Below are 21,992 nucleotides of genomic sequence, written 5' to 3' on the forward strand. Positions count from 1 at the left end.
TCCAGCTCACGATTGGCGGGACCGCCTTCGCCCCTCCCCCTCACGTGACGTTCGCCAGAGTGCCCCTCCCCCCCGTCTCCCGCTCCCGCTGCCCACACCGCTTCCCACCAGCCCGAGCTCTCGGGCCCGGGGGCTCAAAGCCGTGTGATTTTATTTGGCAGGGCGGCATGAGTCCGTGTACAATAAATAACATGAATATTGGTGCTGTGCCCTAATCGCGACTGGAGGCGGGGATGGGCAAGACATCGGCCAGATCTTTGGCCTGAAGCTGGACAGAGGGGCTGCAGCGTCCCCAACCTTCGGCGGTGGGCGACCTGCGGCTGGGAGCCGGGGCCGACACTTCCCTCAGAGCTCCACGTGCGCGTCGCGGTAGGCCCGGTCCAGGGCCCACTCCGGCTGCGAGTCGGCGCCACCTTCGCGGGCCAGGCGCGCCATCTCCTGCTGGAACAGCGCCTGCCGCGCTCGGCTGGGGTCCACGTTGATCCAGTTGTTAGCGATCCACTTGGTACCACGAGTTACCAGGCAGCCCCCGTGCAGCGAGTAGTCGTCCACGTCCCCTACCCAACCTAGAAGAAGAGGATGTGTGAGCAAGGGAGGGGACCTGAGAAAAACTAGGCTGGGGTGACCTGAGTTTGGCTTCATCCAGTCGCAGGACACAGCAAGGGTGGCCCAGCTGTGCATACCTTTGGTGGCAAAGAGCTGGCCCCAAGGCCTCCTTAGGGGCTCAGCATCTCTCACCGACACCACTGGCCCTCTGAAACCAGCTTTCTTGTAGCCAAGCCTGCCCGCAGCCGGTCCCTGCCTTGGTTGGTAAGGGGTGTGTCCCGGGTCCCAGCCAACTGGAAGGCTAGGGTGCCAGGGAATCGCTGGGGTGGAGATACCTCGGGAGGCTGGTTTTGGGGAGGCACTGGGGGCAGAAAGCTATTTGTAAGGAGCCCACCAGGGGGCAGTCGGGGCTGCAAGAAGGCAGGCTTCCCTCAGGAGGCACTCCTGGCCTAGCCAAAGGCCCTCCTCACCTTGCCCATCAGGTAGATAGTTGTACCAGAACACTGCTGTGCCCTGCTGGGGTTTGACACGAAGATTCCCCTTGTCACAATGCCTCCGAGTGTCACGGAGGTCAACGTCATCCTGAATCAGACTCTGTGGGCAGCAGGGCAGTGAGCTTTTCCAGCTGCCCCCACTATGTGGCCAGGAGCCGGGGCCAGGTAGCCAGAGGGAAATCAAAGAGGCGTGCCCAGGGGCCCACCTGGGCCGTCATCCCGGGTCTGGAGGGGAATCACCACATTTGCCCAAAGCCCTGCCATCCCACCCAAGTACCAGCCTGGCTGGCTCTTACCATTTCATCGTAGGTTCTGTTGTCTGCTACAGGGAAGACAGTCTCTCCCCCACCGGTGACGTTGTTCAAATAAAACAGCACTGTCATGTAGCTGTAAGGCAAGGGGGCCACTGAGCGTGTCCCCAGCTGTGGCTGCTCCCAGGGACTCACCTGCGGGCAGGAGAAGCTGCCCAGGTGCCCAGGGGACAGAGGGGCAGGCTGGGATTAGTGATAACAGGGCAGGTCAGTACCAAGTTGCCCTTAGCCCATGCTTTCCACGAACCTAGTGTCTTGGTGTGAGTCACAAAGTTTTTTGTGGCCAAGTTCACAGGTGCACTTAAATTCCATGGTCCTGACCAAGGGCCACCCGGGAAAGGGAGGCTGACCGAAGCAGCCAGGTCACGAAAAAAGACTGCTTGTGACTAAAAGGGGCGGAGCCAGAGCAGCCGCAGGAAGAGGGGAGCCCTGCCCCCCGCGCCTTAGCAGAGGGGCGGGACACAGCTTTAAAGGGAGAAGCCGAGGCGGCCCACCGGGGAGGCAGGTCCACACCCAGGGAGTGGGCAGGAAGACCCCGGGTTCCAGCCTTGCCCTGCCCCTTGCCGCAGAGCCCCGGGGGCCAGTCTCAGTGTCTGTGGGTACCTCGGTCTGGTACCCACAGATGGCCACCCCTTTCCTGACACTTGGTAAACAACCTGGGGGACAGCGGTGGGCATGTCCTTGACCAGGATGGCCCAGCTCTCTGCTGGCCCCAGGCCAAGGACATGCCCGCAGGGCGGGGCTGGGCTTGTGTCCCAGGGAGGTAGAAGGGGAGGTGGAATCGGCCCTCAGGTGAGCATTACTTGCCGGCAGGAGGTCTCGAAGGGCACAGACTCGTTGGCTACCAGCTTGGTGTGGGAGCAGATGGTCTCCGGGTACACAGGCCCGCTGTCCACGTGGGCGTGGTAGTGGCCCCCCTCTCGGTACCGCACAACCTGCATGGGCTCGCTCAGCTCCACGATCTCAGGTGCCAGGCGGGTGAGGCGCAGCACCCTGGTGGCCGCAGGCATTCAGGGGGTCAGCCGTACGCAAGGGGGCACCCTGAAGGAGCTACCGCAAGCTCCGCCCCTGCCCCCCTCCCCTGGAAGCCCCTTAAGTCACACCTGATGGGCCCCATGGGAGCAGGAAGAGGGTACTCATGATGGGCCCTCCCCTGGGTGCCAGGGACGCTCACTGGGTGGCAAAGATGAGATCGGTACTGAATTGGGTGGGGGACACGCCCAGGGAAGGCTATCTAAAACCCCCGGCTGCTCAGGGGCAGGAGGCCCTGTGGGCAGAGGGAAGAGGTCATTTCTCTAATTAGCAGAAAACAAACATTCAGTCTATTTCTAATCCCAAATGTACATTGTTTGCCCACAGTTAGGGTTAATTGGCCTTTATTCATTGCCTGTCTTTCAATGGGCCCCAGTGCTGGTCTAACAAGTGGGACCGAATCCTGAGTTGGCTTATCGACTCTGTCCTCCCAGCCCCAGCCGAGGGCTTCCGTGGGGGCCCTGCACGGCCCCCTGCACGGTCCCCTGCCCCGGCACCAGGGAGGGCAGCCTCCGGCGCTCACCTCTGGCGGACGGCACGCATGACGTGGTGGGCACCTTCCCCCTGGTAGAGCCACGTGTGGTGGCTGTTGCGCACCAGCTCGCTGGACTCCGCCTTGTGCCTCCGCATGTACCTGCGGAAGTCCCGAAGGTCCACGCCGGAGAACTCCTGCAGGCTCAGCACTCCTGCGGGGGGCGCCCGCCGTCAGTGCCCGCGGAGGCCCCCGGCGAGGCCCCGGGGCAGGCTGCAATTTCCCACCCGCCCTGGGGGGCCGTGCGCACTTGTCCCCAACCTGGACTCTTGGGTCAGAGGAGCCTGCTTTCTGTCACAGGGAGACCTAGAGAAGTTCCTTTCCTCATTCGAGCCCTGATTTGGCCCCCAGAAGGAAGGAGCCCACCTCCTACTGGGCTGGCCACAGCAGGTCCACTGGAAGTCTGAACTCTGTGACCGGGACCCTGGGGCACTGGCTGTCCCTGGCCCTTCAGCCTGGCTCTACAGAGTGTGGTGGCCCTCCTCGGTCCCATGGAGGGTGAAGAGAGCAGCCAGCGCTGGCCTCTGTCCAGGGCCTTCCACACCACGAGATAGAAGGTGAGGCGGGGCTCCAGAAGTCTCTTCCTGACCTCAGGTCCCGTCCTGGGTGGCTAAGCCTGGTCAGCCCTCTCTGCCAGGTACCAGCTGACCTTGGCACAGAAAGCCAGAGCACTCCCCAGAGGGAAATCGCGTTCCCCTGTTCCTGCCCAACCCACGGAGCAGGGGCTCCGCCCTCCTGGGGTTCTGGAACCGCAGCCGCTCTCTCGGGTCCATAGATTCTGTTTGACACCAAGGAGTTACTTTCCACCCTTTGGCCTGGAATTCTCTCAGAGTGGGACACACCGCAGGGCTGGGAGCCTGGCACCAGCTCCGTGCGCAGGGGCAGAGGCAGCAGGACGCCGCTCTAGCCTCCGGTCCCGGACAGATTCTTCACTCTGGGTTCGCCAGCCACAAGGTCATGAACTTGGGCATGAGAGTGATGCTTGCACTTCAGAAACCTCCTGAGCGTTATTGACAAAATGTGTGTGTTTGGGCGGGGGTGCTAGCATGACAGGGCCCCCATCCGCATCGGCCCCCGGCGGTGAGCGTGACTCCAGGTGGGCAAGAGGAAGGCGAGGGAGACCCGGGTCGGACTCGGGAGGTGGCCGTCTGGGGCGGACCCAGAGCCTGGCTGCGGAGAGGCCGACGGAGCAGGGTGAACAGCCTGGCTCAGGCTGGCCTCGGCGTCCCTGTGCTCTCACTGCATCCACTGTGCCCTCGGCCCGCCAGCCCCCGCACCTCCCGCACCTCAGGCAGGCTCGGACGAATGAGGCGGGAAGGGTCTCGGAGACCCGCCCTCCACCGTCACCAAGGGGAACGGGAGGCTCTGGCTCCAGCCTCTTCCCGGGGGCAGGGGGCGAGGGCAAGGCAGGATCCTGGCCTCCTCGCCTCTGGCTGCTCTACGCTGGCTGTGGGGACAGGAGGCTCCCAGGGACAGGACCGAGGAGAGGCAGGAGCTCACCGTCACCGTCAGGGTCAGCCTTCATCGCAGAGTACATTTCCTGAATGTTCTCTGGAGTCATCCACCGCCCACTTCCCAGGCGCGTCTGGGCCAGGACCTAAAGCACAAGGTGGCCCGCCATGGGGTGGCCCCAGTGACGGAGAGCCGCCAGGGCGCAGACAGCACCCAGTGATTGCTGCAGGGTTCAGGTGACAGGGCGTGGGCGAGGACACAGGACAAGCCTAGAGTCCCTGAGCGGGTGAGGGTAGGGAGAGAGGTCCAGTGGCATCTGGGAAGGCCAGGGAGAGAGTTGAGAGCCCTGAGGGCCAGGGGCACTCTGCACAGGGGAGGGACCCCACAGCCCACCGAGCACCCCCTGGAAGCCTGGGCGAGGGGCGTGCAGAGAGGTGCAGACGCCGGGTCCCCCAGAGCCGCCACCCCGAGCACCATGGGCTCCATGGGACTCCTCGCCGAGGCAGCCAGGAACCTGGACCACCGGTGGCGCAGCAACACATGCCATCACCCCCCCAGGTGGACTCTCCCGCCATCTCCTGGGGTCCCAGGGTGACGGGGAACTCTCCGGGGAAGAAGGGAAACCCTGGGCCTGGGCCTGGGCGTGCTGACGTGAGGAGGCACCTGACTCGGGGCCTGGGCTGAGCAGGACACACGAGGTCTGGCCACCAGAAAGACAATTCTGTCCCCCTCCCTCCCCGCCGCCTACTTCAGTCCCAACCTCACGGAGCTGCAGGCGACCATCGTGGTTCTGGTCCAGCAGCCGGAAGAGGTCCAGCTGGCTGACCTGCATGGTGCCCATGGCCTCCTCGTACTCGTCGGTGGGCAGGATCTGGCTGCGCTGTAGCCCCTTCATCTGGGCCAGGTGGATGATGAGCCGGCACTCCTCGTCGCTCAGGAAGCCGGGGACTTCTGCCAGGAGGGGAGGTGGGTGAGGCCAAGCACCAAGCCAGGGCTCGGATGGACCCCGTGCCTTCCTCTCTCCGGGGTTCCTGAGAACTCGCTGGTGGCCTCCAGGTCGGGAGAGCATCACACACCCCTTCCATCTGCTCTGGACTGTGACAGCAAGGTCAGGCTGTCCTGCAAGGCCGGCCAGCATTTGGGGTGTGGGGCTTCTCTCTCCGATGCCGAGGGCACACGGTTTCTGGGGAGTCCTCGGGGGCAAGCGGGGGCTAAGCTGGGCCTAAGCTGGGCCTGGGCTAACCCACCTGGGTGCGGGCGGCGGGACGAAAGGCCAGAGGGCGAACCCGAGGAGCAGAGGGCGGACCTCCACTTCTTACTTGGTATATATTTCAAAAGCACAGGATGGTGGCTGCTGCATTTTTACTTCCCATTGTTACTCAAATAAAAACAAAAGCAAGACGCTGAGCACTCTAGGCCCGTCCTTGCCCTCCAGTCTGCTGCACACGCGGGCGCTGGTCATCTGACCAGGGCTGAGCTGCCCAGTGCTGGGAGGTCAGTGCAGGTCACTCAGGTGTTTGGCAGATGCTCTAAGAAGATACCCCAGCCCTGGCTGGTGTGGCTCAGTGGATTGAGTGCTGGACTGCGAAACAGAGGGTCACTGGTTCGATTCCCAGTCAGGGCACATGCCTGGGTTATGGGCCGGGTCCCCAGTTGGGGGTATGCAAGGGGCAACCACACATTGATGATGTTTCTCTTCCTCTCTCCCTTCCCCTCTGTCTAAAAATAAATAAATAAAATCTTAAAAAAAAAGAAGAAGAAGAAACCCCAGGTGCCCTTTGCTTTGGGAATGAAGGTAACTGAGTGCCTGCTCCACGCCTCCAAGGCCCCAGTGGCTGCCCGCCCCACCGCAGACCCACAGGCCGCCCGGCGGGGCTGGAACGTGGGCCTCACACCTGCGGAGTCCCCACCACCCACAGCGGCCCAGGCTCTTCCAGACCAGGAGCTCGGGCCTTGTCCCTTCCCTTGTTTCTGGGAGAGAGGACTTCCTTGGCCCAGGGACAAGAAGGCCACAGAAGCAACAGACTAGAGGAAGGACCAGACCGCCACCCCTGCCACAGTCACCACCGCCCACCCCCCGCCCCCCTCAGAACCAACCCCTGCAGAGTGGTCTGCTACTTCCCTGGGCTACCCCCCCAGCAGGAGGTTCCAGCCATTGCCGAGAGGAGGGGAAATAAATGGCCCCTCAGCCAGGACTGGGGAGGCTTTGAAACTGCAGCCCCCGCAGCTCACACTTGGGAAGCAGGCGCCGTCCTGTCCTGGGCATGCCGCCCTCGAGGCCTTAACCTGTGTGCCTGACCCTAAGGAGAGAGCCACGCCCCTACCCTGCCCTTCCTCACCCCGAGGAACCCCAAGCGTGGAGACATCAGCCGGAGGAGGGCGAAAGGGCCGCCCAGGCCACGCTGCTCCAGAATCCGCGCCCACAGCCACACTGAGCTCCGTGGGTAGGTGACGCGGATGCGATGGCACTGGGGACAGGACAAAGACCCCCACCCAGCGAGCCCAGAAGGGCTGGGAGCCAGCCACCGAGAGGGCAGCACTGCAGGGCGAGGACTCGCAGCAAACTGCCGGTGAGCAGAGCCGCCTTCCGGTGGCCTAAAAAATGCACCAAAAGAAAGCAAAGCACAGGCCCAGGTTTCTTCGGTTTATTGGGTGCTGTAATCCGCAGGCCCAAAGGAGACGCCGCCCACCCCTACAAGCCCCTCCCTGTGCTATTCCAAAGCATCGGCCCAGGTCCACACGCTAATCCAAGCCCCCGGGAGCTGGGCAAACACTGGCCCCCGGGGTGTGGGTGCAGCCCTTCCTTTAAAGCCTTCGACTGCAGCCCTTTAAGGCCGAGGCAGAGAAAGCGGGGGCCGGCTGGAGGGCTGTGGCTTCTGGTGCACTGGTGGTGCTGTGGGGTGACAGCGTGGCAGGGGCTCCGTGGGGCCCCACCCGGTGCATGCCCATCCCCCAAGCCATGGCACTGTGCCGCGGCATTGGCTACAGAGATTCGGGTCCCCAGCTTGTTGGACCATGACACAGTGGCCGAGGCCACCCGGCAGTCAGCCGGCTGGCTGCCCCTGCTGGCCAGGGAGTGCCACCCTGATGTCCACCTCTTCTTCTGCTCCCTCTTTGTCCCGGTGTGGCTGGACAGGTAGGGCACGGGGGATGGGGGCTCCCAGGTAAGGGTGGGGGCCTCTCCTCAGCCAGGGCCTGTGCTGGCAGCTCTTCACTAACCACTGCTGGGCACCCCTCAGTGCCGGGTGCTGATGGGGGCGGGGAGGAAGACGAGGGATTTTTCGTCAGGTTGTTCCTGGCAGAAGGGAGCGGGTGTCCAGGGGACCACCCATGGTGAGCAGCCTTGGTCTGGACCCACAAGTCATCAAGGGCTCTTAAATGTCAAGGTCGGGCAAGCAGCAGGCTGCCTTAGGCTGGGCGCTCGGAGCCCCTCTCCAGCAGCTGTGGGAACCGTCTGCCCAAGGGGTCCTGGCAAGAGAGGGCGCCAGGGCTCACGGGGTGGCCTTTTCTCCCCCAGACGGCAGGGCTGACGCCCCCCACCCCGCCCCAGCCTAACCTATCCCGTGAACACCAGTCCCCTGAGGCCCTTTTCGGCAGAGCAAGGGCCCTCTTCAGAGCCTCAGGGTGACTGCCAGCAGCAGCTGCACTGGGTGGGCTCTTCCCGAACCTCAGCATGGGGGCCCTGTACTCCGTCAACCTCAGCCTTGGCCAGAAACCGCAGTGCCCTGCAGGCCTTCCAGGACAAGCGGGAGGGAGGGAGGGCCCGGCTCTTGCAGTCCAAGATCAGGAAAGGAGGCCCAGGTGCAGGACCCCTCCCACAGTCCCGCCCAGGTACTCGCTGTCCTCCCAGCTGGAGGAGGAGGGCCGCTGGAAAGGGCAAAGTGCGGGACGGCAGCCCGGGGTACCGGAGGAAGGATGGGGATGTAGAGCTGAGGGTGGAGATTCCAGCAAGCATAAAAACCAGGATGCAGGGCTGTTGCTAGGTGACCAGGTGTCGCTGCCCAGCAACTGCGGAGTGCCAAGCCTCAGCCCCACCTGCCCAGGGCACCTGGTCGAGGGCGCCCCGCCCCCCTCCTGCAGGGTCATCCACCCGAGCCGCAGCCCGCGCGAGGTCGTTCAGGCGGGCTGCGCGCCCGTCCTGGCCTGCCACGGCTACCCCTGGCCGGCCGGCCCGCACTGTGGACACCTCCCCTCAGGCCAGGGCCTTTGCATGGGGGCCATCTCCAACGGCTCCCACCCCGGCCACCCTCGCGAGTCTCTGCGCGGCTTCTCGTGCCCCCCTCAAGCCCACCCTTTCTAGCCACTCCCCCCTGGGAATCAGGTGAAGGGCTCTCTGGTGGGAAAGGGACCGCCCACAGCAGCCGTCTCTCTCAGAAAGGGTGAAAGGGAGGGGAGCAGGAGGGGCCCACCCACACCTGCGGCCTGGTGGGGGCCTCACTCGGTCCCCCCAGCCGCTCGCCAGTGCCCTGAGCCAGCTGTGGGGACTGCGAGTTGGAGGGTCCTGCTCCTTCAAGGAGGTCCTGGACGCGCTCTGCAGCAGCAACTTCGGTGAACCCCTAAAGCTCAGCGGACGTTGCCCGTGCCTTCATTCCAGCCCCTCGCTTGGTGCTAAGGCCAATGGGAGCGAGGCTACCCAAACACTATGCCTGGTTAGAGCTAATAAAAATAATAAATCACTTTAATAAGCTTGGGACATTGCTAAAACAAAGCAAACTTGCTAAGGAGGGCGGTGACATTTAGGAGCACCCTTCTCTAGGTCTGGGATTCCACTGGCAGAGCCTCAGACAGCAGGGTTCAATGGGGGTTGGGGGGTGGGAAGCTCTCAGAGGCTCTGCTCCTCACCCCTCACCACCCCGCCCCTCTGATCCCACTCAGCAGTGACGCTTAGGCCCTCCCAGAGCAACGGGTCATCCTCTGGCCCCTCGGACTTGGACCTGGACTTGAGGCTAGAGGTGCTGAGGGCAGGCCCGCCACCCCCTGCAGAGCTGGTGCCCACTCTGCGACGCTGGCTGCAGCTGGATGCCACGTGCGTGCACAGTCTCCTGCTCAGAAGACAGCCGGGGACCTACGTGCTGAGTGGGGTGGTGCAGGGCCCCCTGGCTGCTGGCAACCACGGCCCAAGCTTGGAGCCGGGGCCACCGAAATCTGCAGCTGGCCATCTGCCGCAGGTGGCACCATCCCCGGTGCCCGGAACAGGGGCTAACACAGGCAGGGAGAGCCTGGGGCCTGGTAGCCATGGCCTCTGTGGTGGCCAAACTGGCTGTGTGCTCTCCTGGACACAAAGCCCTCTTTGTGCTACCCCCACGGATATCTGCAGGCCAGAGTCCAGGGAAGCCCCAAGGCTCACCCACAAACTCCTCAAGCATGGCCGAAGCCCACTTCCGGGGCCATGGCTCGGGGCCCCGTCCCAAGCTGGCAGTGCCCTGCCCAGACCGAAGGCAGGCCTGCTCCCTGTCGGCTGTGTGCCGGGCAGGCAAGACCTTTCTGTCCTTCCCAGGCCTCGGATGACAGCCTGGCTAATGCCCTGCTACGGCCCACAAGCCCCAGCACCCCAAGCTGTGTCTCAGCGCAGGCACAGAGCCTTGGGCTACACGCACCCCGAGCCGATACTGCTGGTCAGGTCTCAGTTAGACGGACTCCATTGTACCCGCCTGACCTTTAGTGGTCTAGCTCTGCCACGCAGCAGGCCCGGGAAAACAGCAGCAGGGGTGGGGTGGGGAGGGGCAGGGTCCACCCGGAAAACTGCTTCAAGCTGCTCGGGAACCTGCACAGACAGGCACTCGAACATTCCTTCCCCACTTCTGGGCCTCCAGTGTGTACCAGGAGCACAGTGGTCTCAAAGCAGCTCCTGTTTTCTTAAACCACAAAGGAATAAATGGAGAACTCCTATGATGAACTAGTGATGGTTTTAAAATAGTTTTGTGTACTCGTGTCAACTGCTCATTTATCTTAAATACTGAAGAAAACAATGGCTTAAAAAGCTGCTAGCTGCCCTGGCCAGCGTAGCTCAGTGGATTGAGCGCGGGCTGCGAACCAAAGCATCGCAGGTTCGCTTCCCAGTCAGGGCACATGCCTGGGTTGCAGGCCACGGCCCCCAGCAACTGCACATTGATGTTTCTCTCTCTCTCTCTTTCTCCTTCCCTTCCCTCTCTAAAAATAAATAAGTAAAATCTTAAAAAAAAAGTTGCTAGCCCACTGGAAGGGCCCGCTGCTGTTCCTGAAGAGGATGCCTGCCCAGGGTGGTGGTGGAGACCACTCCGAGCCAGCAGGCAGGTGCTGGACTGGCCGAGTGCCCGGGAAACTCCTCCCGCTGGCCAATAATGATTGGCAGACAGGACTCTGGCGGCTGGACACACAGCCACAACAAGTCCGGCCTCCTATGCCTGCAGCGGTCTGTAGGGGCAGAGGCACAAAAGATACAAATAAATACAGAAGCTGGTTTTCAAAGATGCTGAGTGCGGAGAGAAAACAAGCAAGCTGATGCAACCTCTTAAGCGCGTGCAAACCCCGTAAGACAAGTTTGAGGTCGAGAGAGGTCTCTGAGGAGGGGACGGGTGAGCAGAGGCCCGTGGAGCCTGCGGGTGGAGGGAAGGGCACACACCCAGGCCCCGAGGCAGCCACGAGCCTGGTGTCCTCGAATCAGCTGGGGAGTAAGTCGGGGGGAGGGGAGGAGCCGAGGCGAGGGCCTGGGGCACCAAATGAGACTTGAGGAGTGAAATGGGAAGACCTGAAGACTTTTAAGGAAGGGAGCAATGCGGTCTGATCTATTTAGATACCAAACGAGTGTGGGGTGGCATGGAGGGAGAAGTGAGCCACGTGAGAGAGAGCCACGTTCCCAGAGCGATGACAATGACTCAGAGCTGCAGCGTCTCGCTTCCGCACCGAACAGACTCTGGGAGGCCCAAACCCTCGGGAAGCGCTTGCCGCAGTCCAGCAGGCGTTTGCCAGGGGCCCGTGTGCTCCATGTCCCTGGGAACTAGGACGGGAAACAAGAAATGCTCCCCAAAGGGAGGCTGCATGGGGCCCTCCCCTGCAGGGGTGGGGCTCCCTCACCTGGAGATGGAGGCGCCCTGGGTAGAACCCAGCCGGCCCCAGACCCCAGCTTATATCTTCAACTCCCGCCCTCTGAGCCCTGGCTTCCTGGGCCCCTGAGGCTGGCGGGTCCCAGATTTGGAGCCAAGAGCAGCAGGGCAGAGGTGGCAGAGCCCATAGCAGGCCTACTCCCCTCTCGGCCTCCCTGACTCTTCAGGGTGACAGTGGACGGATGGACAGGCAGGCACAGAAGACAGACAGATGCTGCTCCTTCTTGGGGGGCAGGCTTCCTTCTGTGGATTCGTCCAACTCCACAGCTGTCACGAGCTGCCCCTCCTCAGACACTCCCCGCCCCCGTGCGGCTTCCCTCTCAGCTGGACGCCTTGCAGCCTGTGATCTGGTCTTCACTTGGTCTCACCTCGTTTCACAAGCAGCAAGCCCCATGGCTTTCTGGGTAAAACCCGGGCCACCTTCCACCAGTAGACTCAAAGGTGATGTAAGAGTCTGGAGGGAAGTTCTTCCTGTGGCTGCCCACTTCGCCTAACCGTGCCCTTTGTAATTTGCAGAAACAGAGACCCCTCTGCTGGCGGAGCCATAGCCGCTTTACCTCTTGTCCCATCTCTTCTGCCTCCTGTAATTTCCTCTTGGTCTGGGCTTCTCATGCCCTGCGTCGCAGAACTCTGATGCAGTAAGATGCATGCACAGGGTCAGGGGTAGTAATGGAGTCCTCGTGGCCCACTTAACCTAACACACATCTGAACTGAGCATACACTCGTCCCAGGAAGGCTGAGGAGAGAGACCTCGACGCCCCCCTCAGGTGCGTCTGGTCATGGCAGTGCCCAGGTGACGGGGTGAGGACAGCGTCCTTCTCTTGGCCCGGGTCACCCTTTCCCGACAGCCGCCGGGCTCGACCCCACAGCGCCTGCAGGTCTCCGTTCAGACACCTGGTTCGGGGAGGCCAACCCCAGCCATCCTACTGGGAGTCCCGACCCCACCTGAAACCCTGCCTTACCTGCCTGCGACCACTCATCACCACCTGACACACCATGTGTACTCGTTTACTGGTTTGTTTATCGTCTGTCTCCTCGTCCGAATGTCAGCTTCTGGTGCTTTCGTCTGTTTCCTGTTTTGGTCAGTGCTGTGTCCCCAGTGCCTAGGACAGTGCCTGGCACAGACCTTAACACCACGCAGCAGTAATAATAACAACAACGACAACAATAACCTTTGAGGGCCCCTCCCACAATAGGGCTAATAAGGTCAATAACCTGCTTCCCCTCAGACAGCGTGCAAATGAAACCATTGGCACGGGTCTAGGCATAATCCCAAACAGGGCCCTCTGCTCCAGGGGTAAGGAAGGGCCTGTGCTCTGCCTTGGTCCCCAGCCTCCTCCTTAAATGTCCCAGCCCGCTCCATCCTCCAGTAGCCAGGAACAGTCCGCGTCTGCGGGTAAGTGGGTCACTGAGGCTGGGTACCCAGTGCTGGGCTGGGCAAACCTATCCTGGGCAAGGTCATGGGTCAGGGGGCCCCCACTTTGTGGACTGGTGGTCTTTGAAAGACTTCAGAAGTTCCCAGCTAGCACGGTGCTTTAGACGCAGGCCGCCTGGGTCCGAGTCCTAGCCTCACCCCTGCCTGTACGAACCTGGCCAAGCAGCGGCAGCGTCCTGGCCCCGCTTCTCACCCACCAGCCTGTGAAGGGGGTTCCCCCACCTCACAGACGGGCTGTAAAAACCAAATGAGCCGGTCACACCGAGCCTAACACGTAACAAGAGGTCAGAAAATGAGCTCAGACGCTGGTTCCAAATGAGGCCGCCGGGCAAGGATCTGACCACGACGGCCGAACGCGGAACTGCATCCTAAGCGGAATCCCAGTGCTGGTAGCAAAGGCCGATGCCTCCGCGCGGCGGTTTCCGGGCCCCGGTTTACCCACAGCTGGACAGCCAGTTGCTGGGTAAGAGACTGCAGGGTCTGAGATCAGCGAGGACCCGTTATCAGTTTCTCTCACCCTCCCCCCGTTCCAGAACGTGACAGCATTAAAGGTGACAAGGAGTGTGACGAGACAGTTTCAGTGAAACGTGTAAACACTCAGCCCAGGGCCACGCTGCCCAGCCCCGTGATGGAAGGACTGGCTGCAGAGAATAGGGGTCGGAGAGGGGAGTGCCCAAAGGTCATTCTGCAACCCTGTTATGGAGGTGGGGGCGGGTACTTCACTTCGGGAAACCTCTAGCTGGAAAAAAAGGGGGGCTACATGGAAGCAGCCATTTTCAAAACAAAAGTCACGTGGTCAGAATGAACCTCAAGACGGCTATCGCAAAGCAGCCCCCGACACCTGCCGGGAGCTCCAGCGGACTTACCGAAGAGCAGCGGCTTGAGGCTGAGGGTTCTGATGAAGTGGTCCCTGTCGGCGACCAGCTGGACCTTCTGCTCGTGCCCCACCTACGGGAAAGGGTCACAGAGGACAGCTTGGGCGCCAGGCCGCGCCGCCCGAAGGAAAAGGCTCCCTGACCCGGGAGAGTGGGGTGCGCGTGGGGCAGGCAGGCAGGGAGCTGCCCGGGCAGGGAGCTGCGCCCTGGGCCCGGAGCGCAGCGAGGTGGCGGGGTGCTCACCTTGATGCCCTCGAGCCGGATGAGGGGAGCCAAGGTTGTCGCGGGCTCGGGTTCCGGGGCGCGGCGCTGGGGCCCGGGGTCGCTGCTTTCGTCGCCGTTGCTGTAGTGTACGAAGAGCAGCAGCGCCAGCACGTTGCCCAGGTACAGGTGCACGAACACCATCAGCACGAGGAAGTAGGCGCGCGAGCAGATGCCGCGGGGTTTGCACAGCGGCCGGACCGGTGCGTCCTCGCAGTCGCCCAGCCCGGCCGCTGGCTCTGCAGGGTCGTGCTCAGGCGGTACCCACTGAGGCCTCAGGGCCTCAGGGCTCGGGCCCACCGCGGCCGCCATGGCGCCCAGGTCGCGCGCGCGCGCCCAGGGGAGGGGCCGCGGGGATGCCCGCGCCGCACCGCGCCGTCGCCGGGACGACCGCTGCCGAGCCTGCGCGCACCGCGGTCAGTGGGGGACCGTGCCTGGGGATGCTGCGCCAGCCTGCCGGGAGCCTGCCGCGCAGTATTTCTGCGCGCCGCGGACCCCGGTCCACATTGGAGTTTGTCTTCCTGAGCTGGGATGTTGCAGGGCGGGGATGCACACCCTTCAGGCCAGAGGCCGACCGTCTCCTCCCCCAGTGTAGATGCAAACCAGAGCAGCACCATTCAAGGAAACCCCGGTGGAAGTTTCTCCTTTTCCTGGTTGAGACGCACTTCCCTCCTCCCGGAAACCTGTGGTCTGTATTTTCTCGCGCCCGGGAATGGGGTGGCCGCAAGGAAGCAGCAGTGCCAAAAAAATGACTCAGTACTGCGGTGGGTTGGGGCGCCGCGGAGAAAACCGCTCATGTGATGGCGTAGGCCCCATGGCTTTCGGCGCTAACCCTCGTCGGTGTAGGAGGCCAAGAATGCTTGTGACACTTTGGTTCACAGCTCCGTTTCACTCCGTGGTCGGTTTGGAGCCCCCCCCCCGGGAAGGCCTGCAGGAATCAAGACTCAGGAAGAAGCTGTCTGACGTGCGGGGTCGCGCACATGGTGGGACCCCGCCTGGGGTCGTCAGAGAGGGCCTCCTGGAAGAGCCCTGGCACCAGGAAGGTCAGATCCCACACAGCAGCTGCAGGAATGTGCTCAGTGCGCAGCAGCGCTCCTTGCCTCAAAGCTGACACAGGGGAGGAGGGAGAAAGGGACTTTTCCACAACTAAGTGACCGTCGCCTCTGAAGAAAACCGAACTCAGACTGGAGTCCAACCCAGAGTGGAAGGACACACCAGGGGTCCAGCGCCAAAGCCTGGGCATGTTCGAGCTCCTTGCTCTCCAGGCCCTGGTTATCCTTGGGCAGAGATGCATATGCCCTAGGGCAATGCCACGGAGGCAGGTCCCACTGCTGGTTTCTCCTTACCCTGTCGAGACCCCCTTTCCCTCCCACTTCCTCCCAGAAAAGTAGAGCCTGCATTTTCTGGTCTCCACAGCAGGAGAGGCCAGGGGCTCCAAGGATAGGCCCGCCTTCTTGGGTGGCTTCTGTACACCATGGTGGGTCCACTAGTGCCCGAGCACGTGGGTGCATCCACTCCTCCAGCCGCCTCCAGGGACCATCCCCTCAGTCTCCTTAGAATACTACAGAGAAACACTGTCCAACCAAAGGAGGTTCTGGATGTTTGGGGAGGAGGGGTACAGATGGCCGTGGGAGCTGTGTGGCTCAGCCCAAGCTGGGATGCTGACCAAACACGAACGGTCCAGCAACCCGCTTTGGATGGGGCGGGAAGTGACAACTCCACAGCCAACGGGGCAATCCTGAAGGCCCCTCTGCGGACACGAAGGCAGACCTGACCCTTCCCCCTGAAGGGACCCCTAGCGGGATCTGGCCCTTCCCCCTGGAATGAACTCCGAAAGAAGGGAAATGCTGCAGAAGAAGTGTTCCTCATTCAAATTGATGAAAATCCTATTACCAACTTCAGAGTGTTCAAATTTCCTGCAACTTTTGTTTGATCCACTCTAGTTGTCAGAAACCTCCCAATTTTAAAAAAGATTTTTATTTATTTTTAGAGAGAGAGAGAGAGAGAGAAACACCAATGTGTGGTTGCTGGGGCCCGTGGCCTGCAACCCAGGCATGTGTCCTGACTGGGAAGCGAACCTGTGACACTTTGGTTCACAGCCCGTGCTCAATCCACTGAGCTACGCCAGCCAGGGCCAGAAATCTCCCAATTTTTTAAAATGTATCTTTCACAAAGTCTCCCAAGTTGAGTACAATAGGAACACATTTTTCTTAAGTCATATGAATCTCAAAGTTCTTACATATGAGATACTGAGTCAGTTTTACCAAGAATGTCATGGTTTTCTGGTACTCATGAAGGAACGATGGAACCACTTCCTCTCTGTCCTTTTAAAGCTTGTAAGACAAATCTCTGACTGGTGTGGCTCAGCGGTTTGGGCATCCTCCCCCAAACCAGAGTTGTTGGTTCAATTCCCGGCCAGGGCATCTGCCTGGGTTGCAGGCCAGGTCCCAGGTCGGGGGTGCGTGAGAGGCAACGACCAACGCTGCTAGCAGTGGTGACACTGGGTAAATACTCACGTTGAACAGCCCCGTAATGTGGATGGGGACAGCACGTCCGTCGCAGGGCTGCTGCGAGCGCTCCCCGGGTGGGTGCTCAGTGCATGGCTGGTGTGACTGTCTTGTGGTGACAGAAACTGGTTGAACAAACCAGGTTCAATGGCTGTGACCCCAGTGCCCCAAACAGGGCCCAGTCCATAGGCGATGCTGGTAGTTGCATGGACCCCCGGGGCCATGTGGAAAAACCCTTCCCTTAGACTTTGCTCGACTGTGCTCTCGTCTCGTCCTTTTTCCAGACGACCGAGGGCAGTGCCAAGGCCACGGAATCCTGCCCACTGGTCTGCAGGAGTGGCTCCTGGCCTGGCTGTCTCGGAGGAAGCACTCACTAGGGACCGATTCCGTCTGTGCCCACCCCCCACCCCTGTTCTGGAGGACCCTGGAGGGCAGAGCTCATGTATTGCACACTGTTGTACGCCCAGGTGCCAAGCATGGGGCTTCGCACGCTCGAGGCCCGAGGAGGAGCAACTGTGGAGTTCAGGCTGGCAGAATCGGGGTTTCTCTGGCTTGACTGCCCCAGAGCAGCTGCGCACAGCTCTGGAAACCCCACCTGAACTATCATGGACGTTTCTGCCACTCCTGACACCACAGATGGACCCTCTCAACGAGAACCCGTATCCGTATTTCCTGTCCTTGACCTTGGGCATTAAACACCAAACACTTACAGTTTCTCCCCAGAGTCCTCTCTTCATAACCCGGCGCCCCTGCGAAGCCACATGCAAGCCCTGGCCATACTCCCCAGCCCTCTGCCCCCACACTCGCTTTGGAGAAACCCAGGGGGTCTTCGGAGTAAGGGGCCCAGGGCCTCAGCAGGGCCTGTGGGGCACTGGAGTCGGCACCCCATCACAACCCAGAGATCCCTTGGAGGTGGGGAGCGGTTCGGCCTGGACCCAGGGAAGGAGAGGCGCCAGGACAGTCTGCGACCCTCGGCAGGTGCCCTCTCCCCGGAGCCAGAGCCGGGCCAGGGGCTGGCCAGCGGGAAGGCCCTCATTCGGGGCTCGTGGGCCACAGCCTCCTGGGACGGTGGCTCGGGCGGCTCCTTGGAGCCTTTAAAGAAAGACTCTGCACATACTTTTATAATCAGAAACAGTTTACTTCGAATGTTTATTCAAGTTTACTCAACTTTGAGCAGACATTACCTCAACTTTTTCTTTGAAGAAAACAAAGATATATGGAAAAATCATGAAAACACAGTGCCTTCTTTACCTTCCGTCCTTTGTAGGTAAAATTCTGCCTGAGCTTTCCATTTGGGATGGGGGGGGAAGGGGGCCTGGGAGAAGGAACTGTCCTCAGGTCCAGGGCTACAGGCTGTGGGGCTGTGGTCCCGCCCCGAACCTCCTGCAGTGCCGGGGCCGGGGCCGCGGCGGGATGCCGGGTCAGCACACCGCAGCTGTGCAGTCCACACGGTGCCCAGAGACGCCCCGGGAGTGACGGCGCGGAGCTGCGACTCGGGTCCTGGGCCCCGGTGGCACACAGAAGGATGGATGGACAGCTGAGACGCCGGGGTCGTCCGTGTGCCCGCACAGCACCCGCCCCCACCCCGGGCCACAGCAGGCATGCTCCTCGCAGTGAGCTCCCCACCGCCCAACCCGGGCCCACTGGCTGCACTTCTAACTTGCCCTTCCCACCCCGCCCCAGGCCCTCCCTCGCGAGAGATGGCGGGAAGAGACAAAACCTGAGCAGGGGCCTGCCTCCAGCCATGGACCCACGACCCCCGGAGTCACAGCTGTCCCTTATCTTTTCGAGAGTAGTCCAGGTGACAACCATGGTCCTCGGGGAACTGAGGTGGAAACGTCTGACTACCCGAGAACTCCCCACGCGGCTCTTCCAGGAGGTCCCCGGCGCTCTGCGGGGCACAGGCAGCCCCGCCAGCCTCGGGGTGGAGGCCCTGGACAAAGCCACCACACCCCGAGGAGGACAGACTTCCTAGCTTCTCAGAGGCCCACGGGGCCAAGTGCAGGAAAGGGGCGGCAGCACACAAGCCAGTCATTCGCTCTGCTGGGGTCAACAGGGCAACACCTGGCCCTCTCGCCTGGCCAGCCCCGCCCCCTACAGGTGCTGGGACCGCAAACTCAGGACGGTCCTGGCCTCAGACTGCCAGGCCCCAGGCGCAGTGGCCTCCAACTGTCAGCCGGAGGGGGGGGGGGGACACCCAAGCCCCAGAGCGCCGCCGGGCACACCCCAGGCAACACGAAAACCACCTGTGCAAACAAGCCTCCCGAGCCAGGAAGACAAGTGCCCGTGCGGGGCCAGCCGCACGCCGGCCCTGAAGCCCCCGAGCAGAGCGGCAGGGCGGCTGCCAGCGGGCCTGGTCGGGGACACACACTTGAGCACCGGCACGAAGGGAGAGGCCATGGCTCAACAAACTTATTTGGGGGAACAGTTCCCTCTGAAAGCGGATGTCTCTCTTCAGGAGACAAAAGGAAATGCCGTGCCCCACTCCTGTCCCCGGTCGGGAGGGCCCTGGCCCAGGAGCCAGGCCCAGGAAGCCTCGCCTTCAAGAATAGAGATGAGCCCACTGACGAGCAGCGCCCCCGGAGACGCTCAGACACCGCATGGCAAGACCCTGTTCTGCACTGTCCCCTCGCTGCCACGGCGGGGAGGCGCACCCGACCCAAAGGGTCCATAAGGAACAGGAAGGAGGCGTGATGCGGCTCCCGTGTGCCGTGCCCCCTACACAGGCGAACGCCAGTCCCCCGCTGCCACCTGGGCTCCCCCTCGGGAGGCCGGCCGCGGCCAAGCCCCAAGGGAGTCTGGAGGCGGAGGCCGCCCTGGAACCCACCGAGGTGCGCCCGGAGGCAGGGCAGGCGGGCAGCCTGTGTTACCTTCTCAGGAAAGTAGCTAGAGGGTAAAACACTCCAATGCCAATTTATTTTTAAAAAGGGTTCTGTGTAATTCTAGAGTTGGTTTGCCTTTTTTGTATAATTGTACAACCTTTGAAAATTACATAAGTTGTAATGATCTAATACTATTATTAATAGTCATTCAGAAAAAACTTTCCCTCCCTCCCAACAACCATCCAGGGGGAATTAAAAACCCTGAAGAGGCCAAGAAACAAAAAGCAGAAGATGAGAACGAAACAGAAGCTGACTAGGAGGAGTGTGGCCAGTGTCTCTCAGGGCGGGGCCCCGGCTGCGGCCCGGGTCCTGAGAGGCGGAGCCTGCAGCCTGCAGCGCGGCAGCCGGAGGCCTCGCGGCCACGTCGTCCTCACTCTGGCACGCCCCGTCCCGCCTAGGTGTCGTGGAAGTCCTTCAGCAGGGTTCTCCTCCGCTGCTCCGCGATGTGCATCTGGTTCTCTAAGTCCTGCGCAGGGGAAGCAAAATGAACGCTCGCGTGGCCGAGCCCCGTGAGCAGGGGCGGCCAAAGCCGCGGCCACCACGACAGGGGCTCCGAGGAGTCAAAGGCACAGCCCTTCCCACCCGTCTTAGCGGCCGCTTCCAGCCCGCAGAACAACCCCGTCACCTGCCAACGTGCCAGCCCCCCTCACCGGCAGCAGCGGTCCGAGCGGAGAGCGGGCCCTTACCCCTCTGTCGTAGCTGTCCGCACGCTCCACTTTCCAAGACAGGTTTTCGATCTCGGCCTCCAGCTGAGCCTGCTGGTATTCGAACTGTATGGGCAGAGCAGGAGGGTCAAAGGAGAGGGGCTGCAGCCGGGCAGGGCCTGCAGGCGGAGGGGCAGACGCAGCACTCAGGCTTGCCGGCGCAGCACACAGCCCTGACGCCAAGCTCCGGCCGAGAGCAGTGCTGGCCCCTGGGCCGCGCCGGGCCCAACCAGAAGGCTACCTCGGAGTGCGGAGGGCGAGCCGCGCTAACTCTGCGCCCCCAAGGAAAGGGCGAGAACGGACGCCGCTGAAGAGTGCGCCCCAGCACGCGGGCACGCAGACGCTGCAGAAGCACGTCCGTGCGGATGCGCACAGACCCTGCCCACCCCGTGTGCTTCGTCTGGGGTTTTCCTGGTTCTTCTGCAAATCAGGTCTTAAAAACAGTCACACCATCTGACTTAGTAACTGTACGCCCAAGCTTTTATGCACGAAGATGTTCTTCAATGTCTAATTTATGACAGTAAAAAACAGAAACAATTCATGCCCCAAATTATTTACCCACATTAATAGAACACTTATGCAACTACTACAAAATGGTATTTACCAGCCTGGTAAAAATAACAACAGCTGCAACCATAAACGGCTTGAACAGTAAAATGCCATTCATACACACAGGCACACACACAGCCTTGATTATATAAATATTAAACTTTTATTTATTTATTTTAGAGAGAGGGAGGGGAAAAGGGGGAGAGAAACATTGATGTGCAAGAGAAAAATTCACCAGTGGCCTCTCGCACACCCCTAACTGGGGGCCTGGCCCGCAGCCCAGGCTCGTGTCCTGACCAGGAATCAAACCAGTGGCCTTTCGAGGAACAGGCTGGTGCTCAATCCACTGAGCCACACCACTGAGGGGTAAGTAATACTAATTTTAAAAAGCTAGAAAATGCTAACACATGGTCATTTCTGGTGGGATTTCTGGATGTGAATTTTTTCTGTTTTTCAACATTTGTAGAATAAATATGAATTACTTTATAAGCCGGGGAGGGGGAGCAACTCACACGTAAGATAAAGAATTAAGTGAAGATGTAAAAAGCCCACTGTCACTGCGCCAGGGAAGCACGTGCACGTCCTTTAAGGACGTGTGTGCTGGACATTCTCCCAAAGCAGACCTCTCGAGTGGCCGCGGGCCCTCACAGCCAGGTGGGCCTATCCCACGGCCCCACTCAGGACGCTGCCTTACTACTACGCAACACGCCAGCGCCTGAGACCTACTTTGGAGGTGCCTAGAGGAGAAGTGAGATTTGAAAATGAGCAGCTCTGCTTTGATTTTGCCACCCCACCCCGACCCCGTAACCAAGGCACCTCTGAAGCTAAGAGGGCAGAGGAGAGGGACTGACTGCCCTGCCTGCCTTACCAGCTTCTTCCTGGGGCCCGACTCCATGTAGTACGCATACGGGTACGTGTACTGCAGGGTGTATCGGCACTGCAATGGGAGAGAAGAGAAGGCACCTGTGTCCATCATTCTCACCTACATGCACCTCACGTGGCTCCTCCATTTCGTACCCCACCATGCAAATTAGCTTGGCTCTACAGGCACGGGCCTGGAAGAAGTGAGACCGAGCCAAACAAAGGATGAGCTGGGGGACAACATGGGAAAAAATGGAACAGAAGTGGCCACAGAACACCCCCAGTTCCTTTGTCAAGCCGTGGTTTATTCACCAGCAGCCGCCTCCCGGCTCCCCCGTGAGTTGAACACGAGAGCCCACACATCTGTCTCAGTGACTGTCCAGGGGTGAGCTCTTACTTTCCTCTGAGTGATGCATGGATGGGACTAAGGAAGAAAAGGGCTCTAGCTTTCCCCGCAGGCACTTCCCTG

At 61.1% G+C, this 21,992-nt stretch overlaps 2 protein-coding genes across 7 annotated transcripts in view; both read right to left on the minus strand.

Annotated features, from left to right (window-relative positions):
• Window positions 1-134: 134 nt before the first annotated feature.
• On the minus strand, window positions 135-14,760 carry P4HTM (prolyl 4-hydroxylase, transmembrane). The gene is made up of 9 exons (XM_045856986.1): window positions 14,003-14,760; window positions 13,751-13,832; window positions 5,128-5,318; window positions 4,416-4,512; window positions 2,907-3,069; window positions 2,159-2,344; window positions 1,337-1,427; window positions 1,017-1,140; window positions 135-566 (listed from the first exon to the last, which is right to left on the minus strand). Exons 1-9 carry the CDS (start codon window positions 14,330-14,332, stop codon window positions 346-348), a joined length of 1,485 nt encoding a protein of 494 aa, XP_045712942.1. The 5' UTR covers window positions 14,333-14,760; the 3' UTR covers window positions 135-345.
• A 4,661-nt stretch (window positions 14,761-19,421) lies between these two features.
• Window positions 19,422-21,992, minus strand: part of ARIH2 (ariadne RBR E3 ubiquitin protein ligase 2) — a 47,795-nt gene continuing 45,224 nt past the window's right edge. For all 6 annotated transcript variants that reach the window (XM_045856609.1, XM_045856606.1, XM_045856604.1 and 3 more), the window contains 3 exons: window positions 21,531-21,599; window positions 20,096-20,179; window positions 19,422-19,875 (listed from right to left, as the gene is read on the minus strand). In XM_045856609.1, the coding sequence (XP_045712565.1) occupies window positions 19,804-19,875; window positions 20,096-20,179; window positions 21,531-21,599 (225 nt within the window). In that variant the 3' untranslated portion in view covers window positions 19,422-19,803. The remainder of the gene's footprint in view (window positions 19,876-20,095; window positions 20,180-21,530; window positions 21,600-21,992) is intronic.

This window comes from Phyllostomus hastatus, unplaced genomic scaffold (genome assembly GCF_019186645.2).
Source record: "Phyllostomus hastatus isolate PE091 unplaced genomic scaffold, TTU_PhHast_1.1 phas_scaffold_129, whole genome shotgun sequence".
Classification (NCBI taxonomy): Eukaryota; Metazoa; Chordata; class Mammalia; order Chiroptera; family Phyllostomidae; genus Phyllostomus; species Phyllostomus hastatus.

Excerpts from the sequence above, each read along its gene's own strand:
- P4HTM (XM_045856986.1), bottom strand. The coding sequence starts at position 14,332 with ATGGCGGCCGCGGTGGGCCCGAGCCCTGAGGCCCTGAGGCCTCAGTGG. Across the intron at positions 13,833-14,002 it reads TCCGGCTCGAGGGCATCAAG|GTGGGGCACGAGCAGAAGGT; the intron begins GTGAGCACCCCG and ends CCTTTCCCGTAG. Across the intron at positions 1,428-2,158 it reads CCCTTCGAGACCTCCTGCCG|CTACATGACAGTGCTGTTTT; the intron begins GCAAGTAATGCT and ends CTTGCCTTACAG.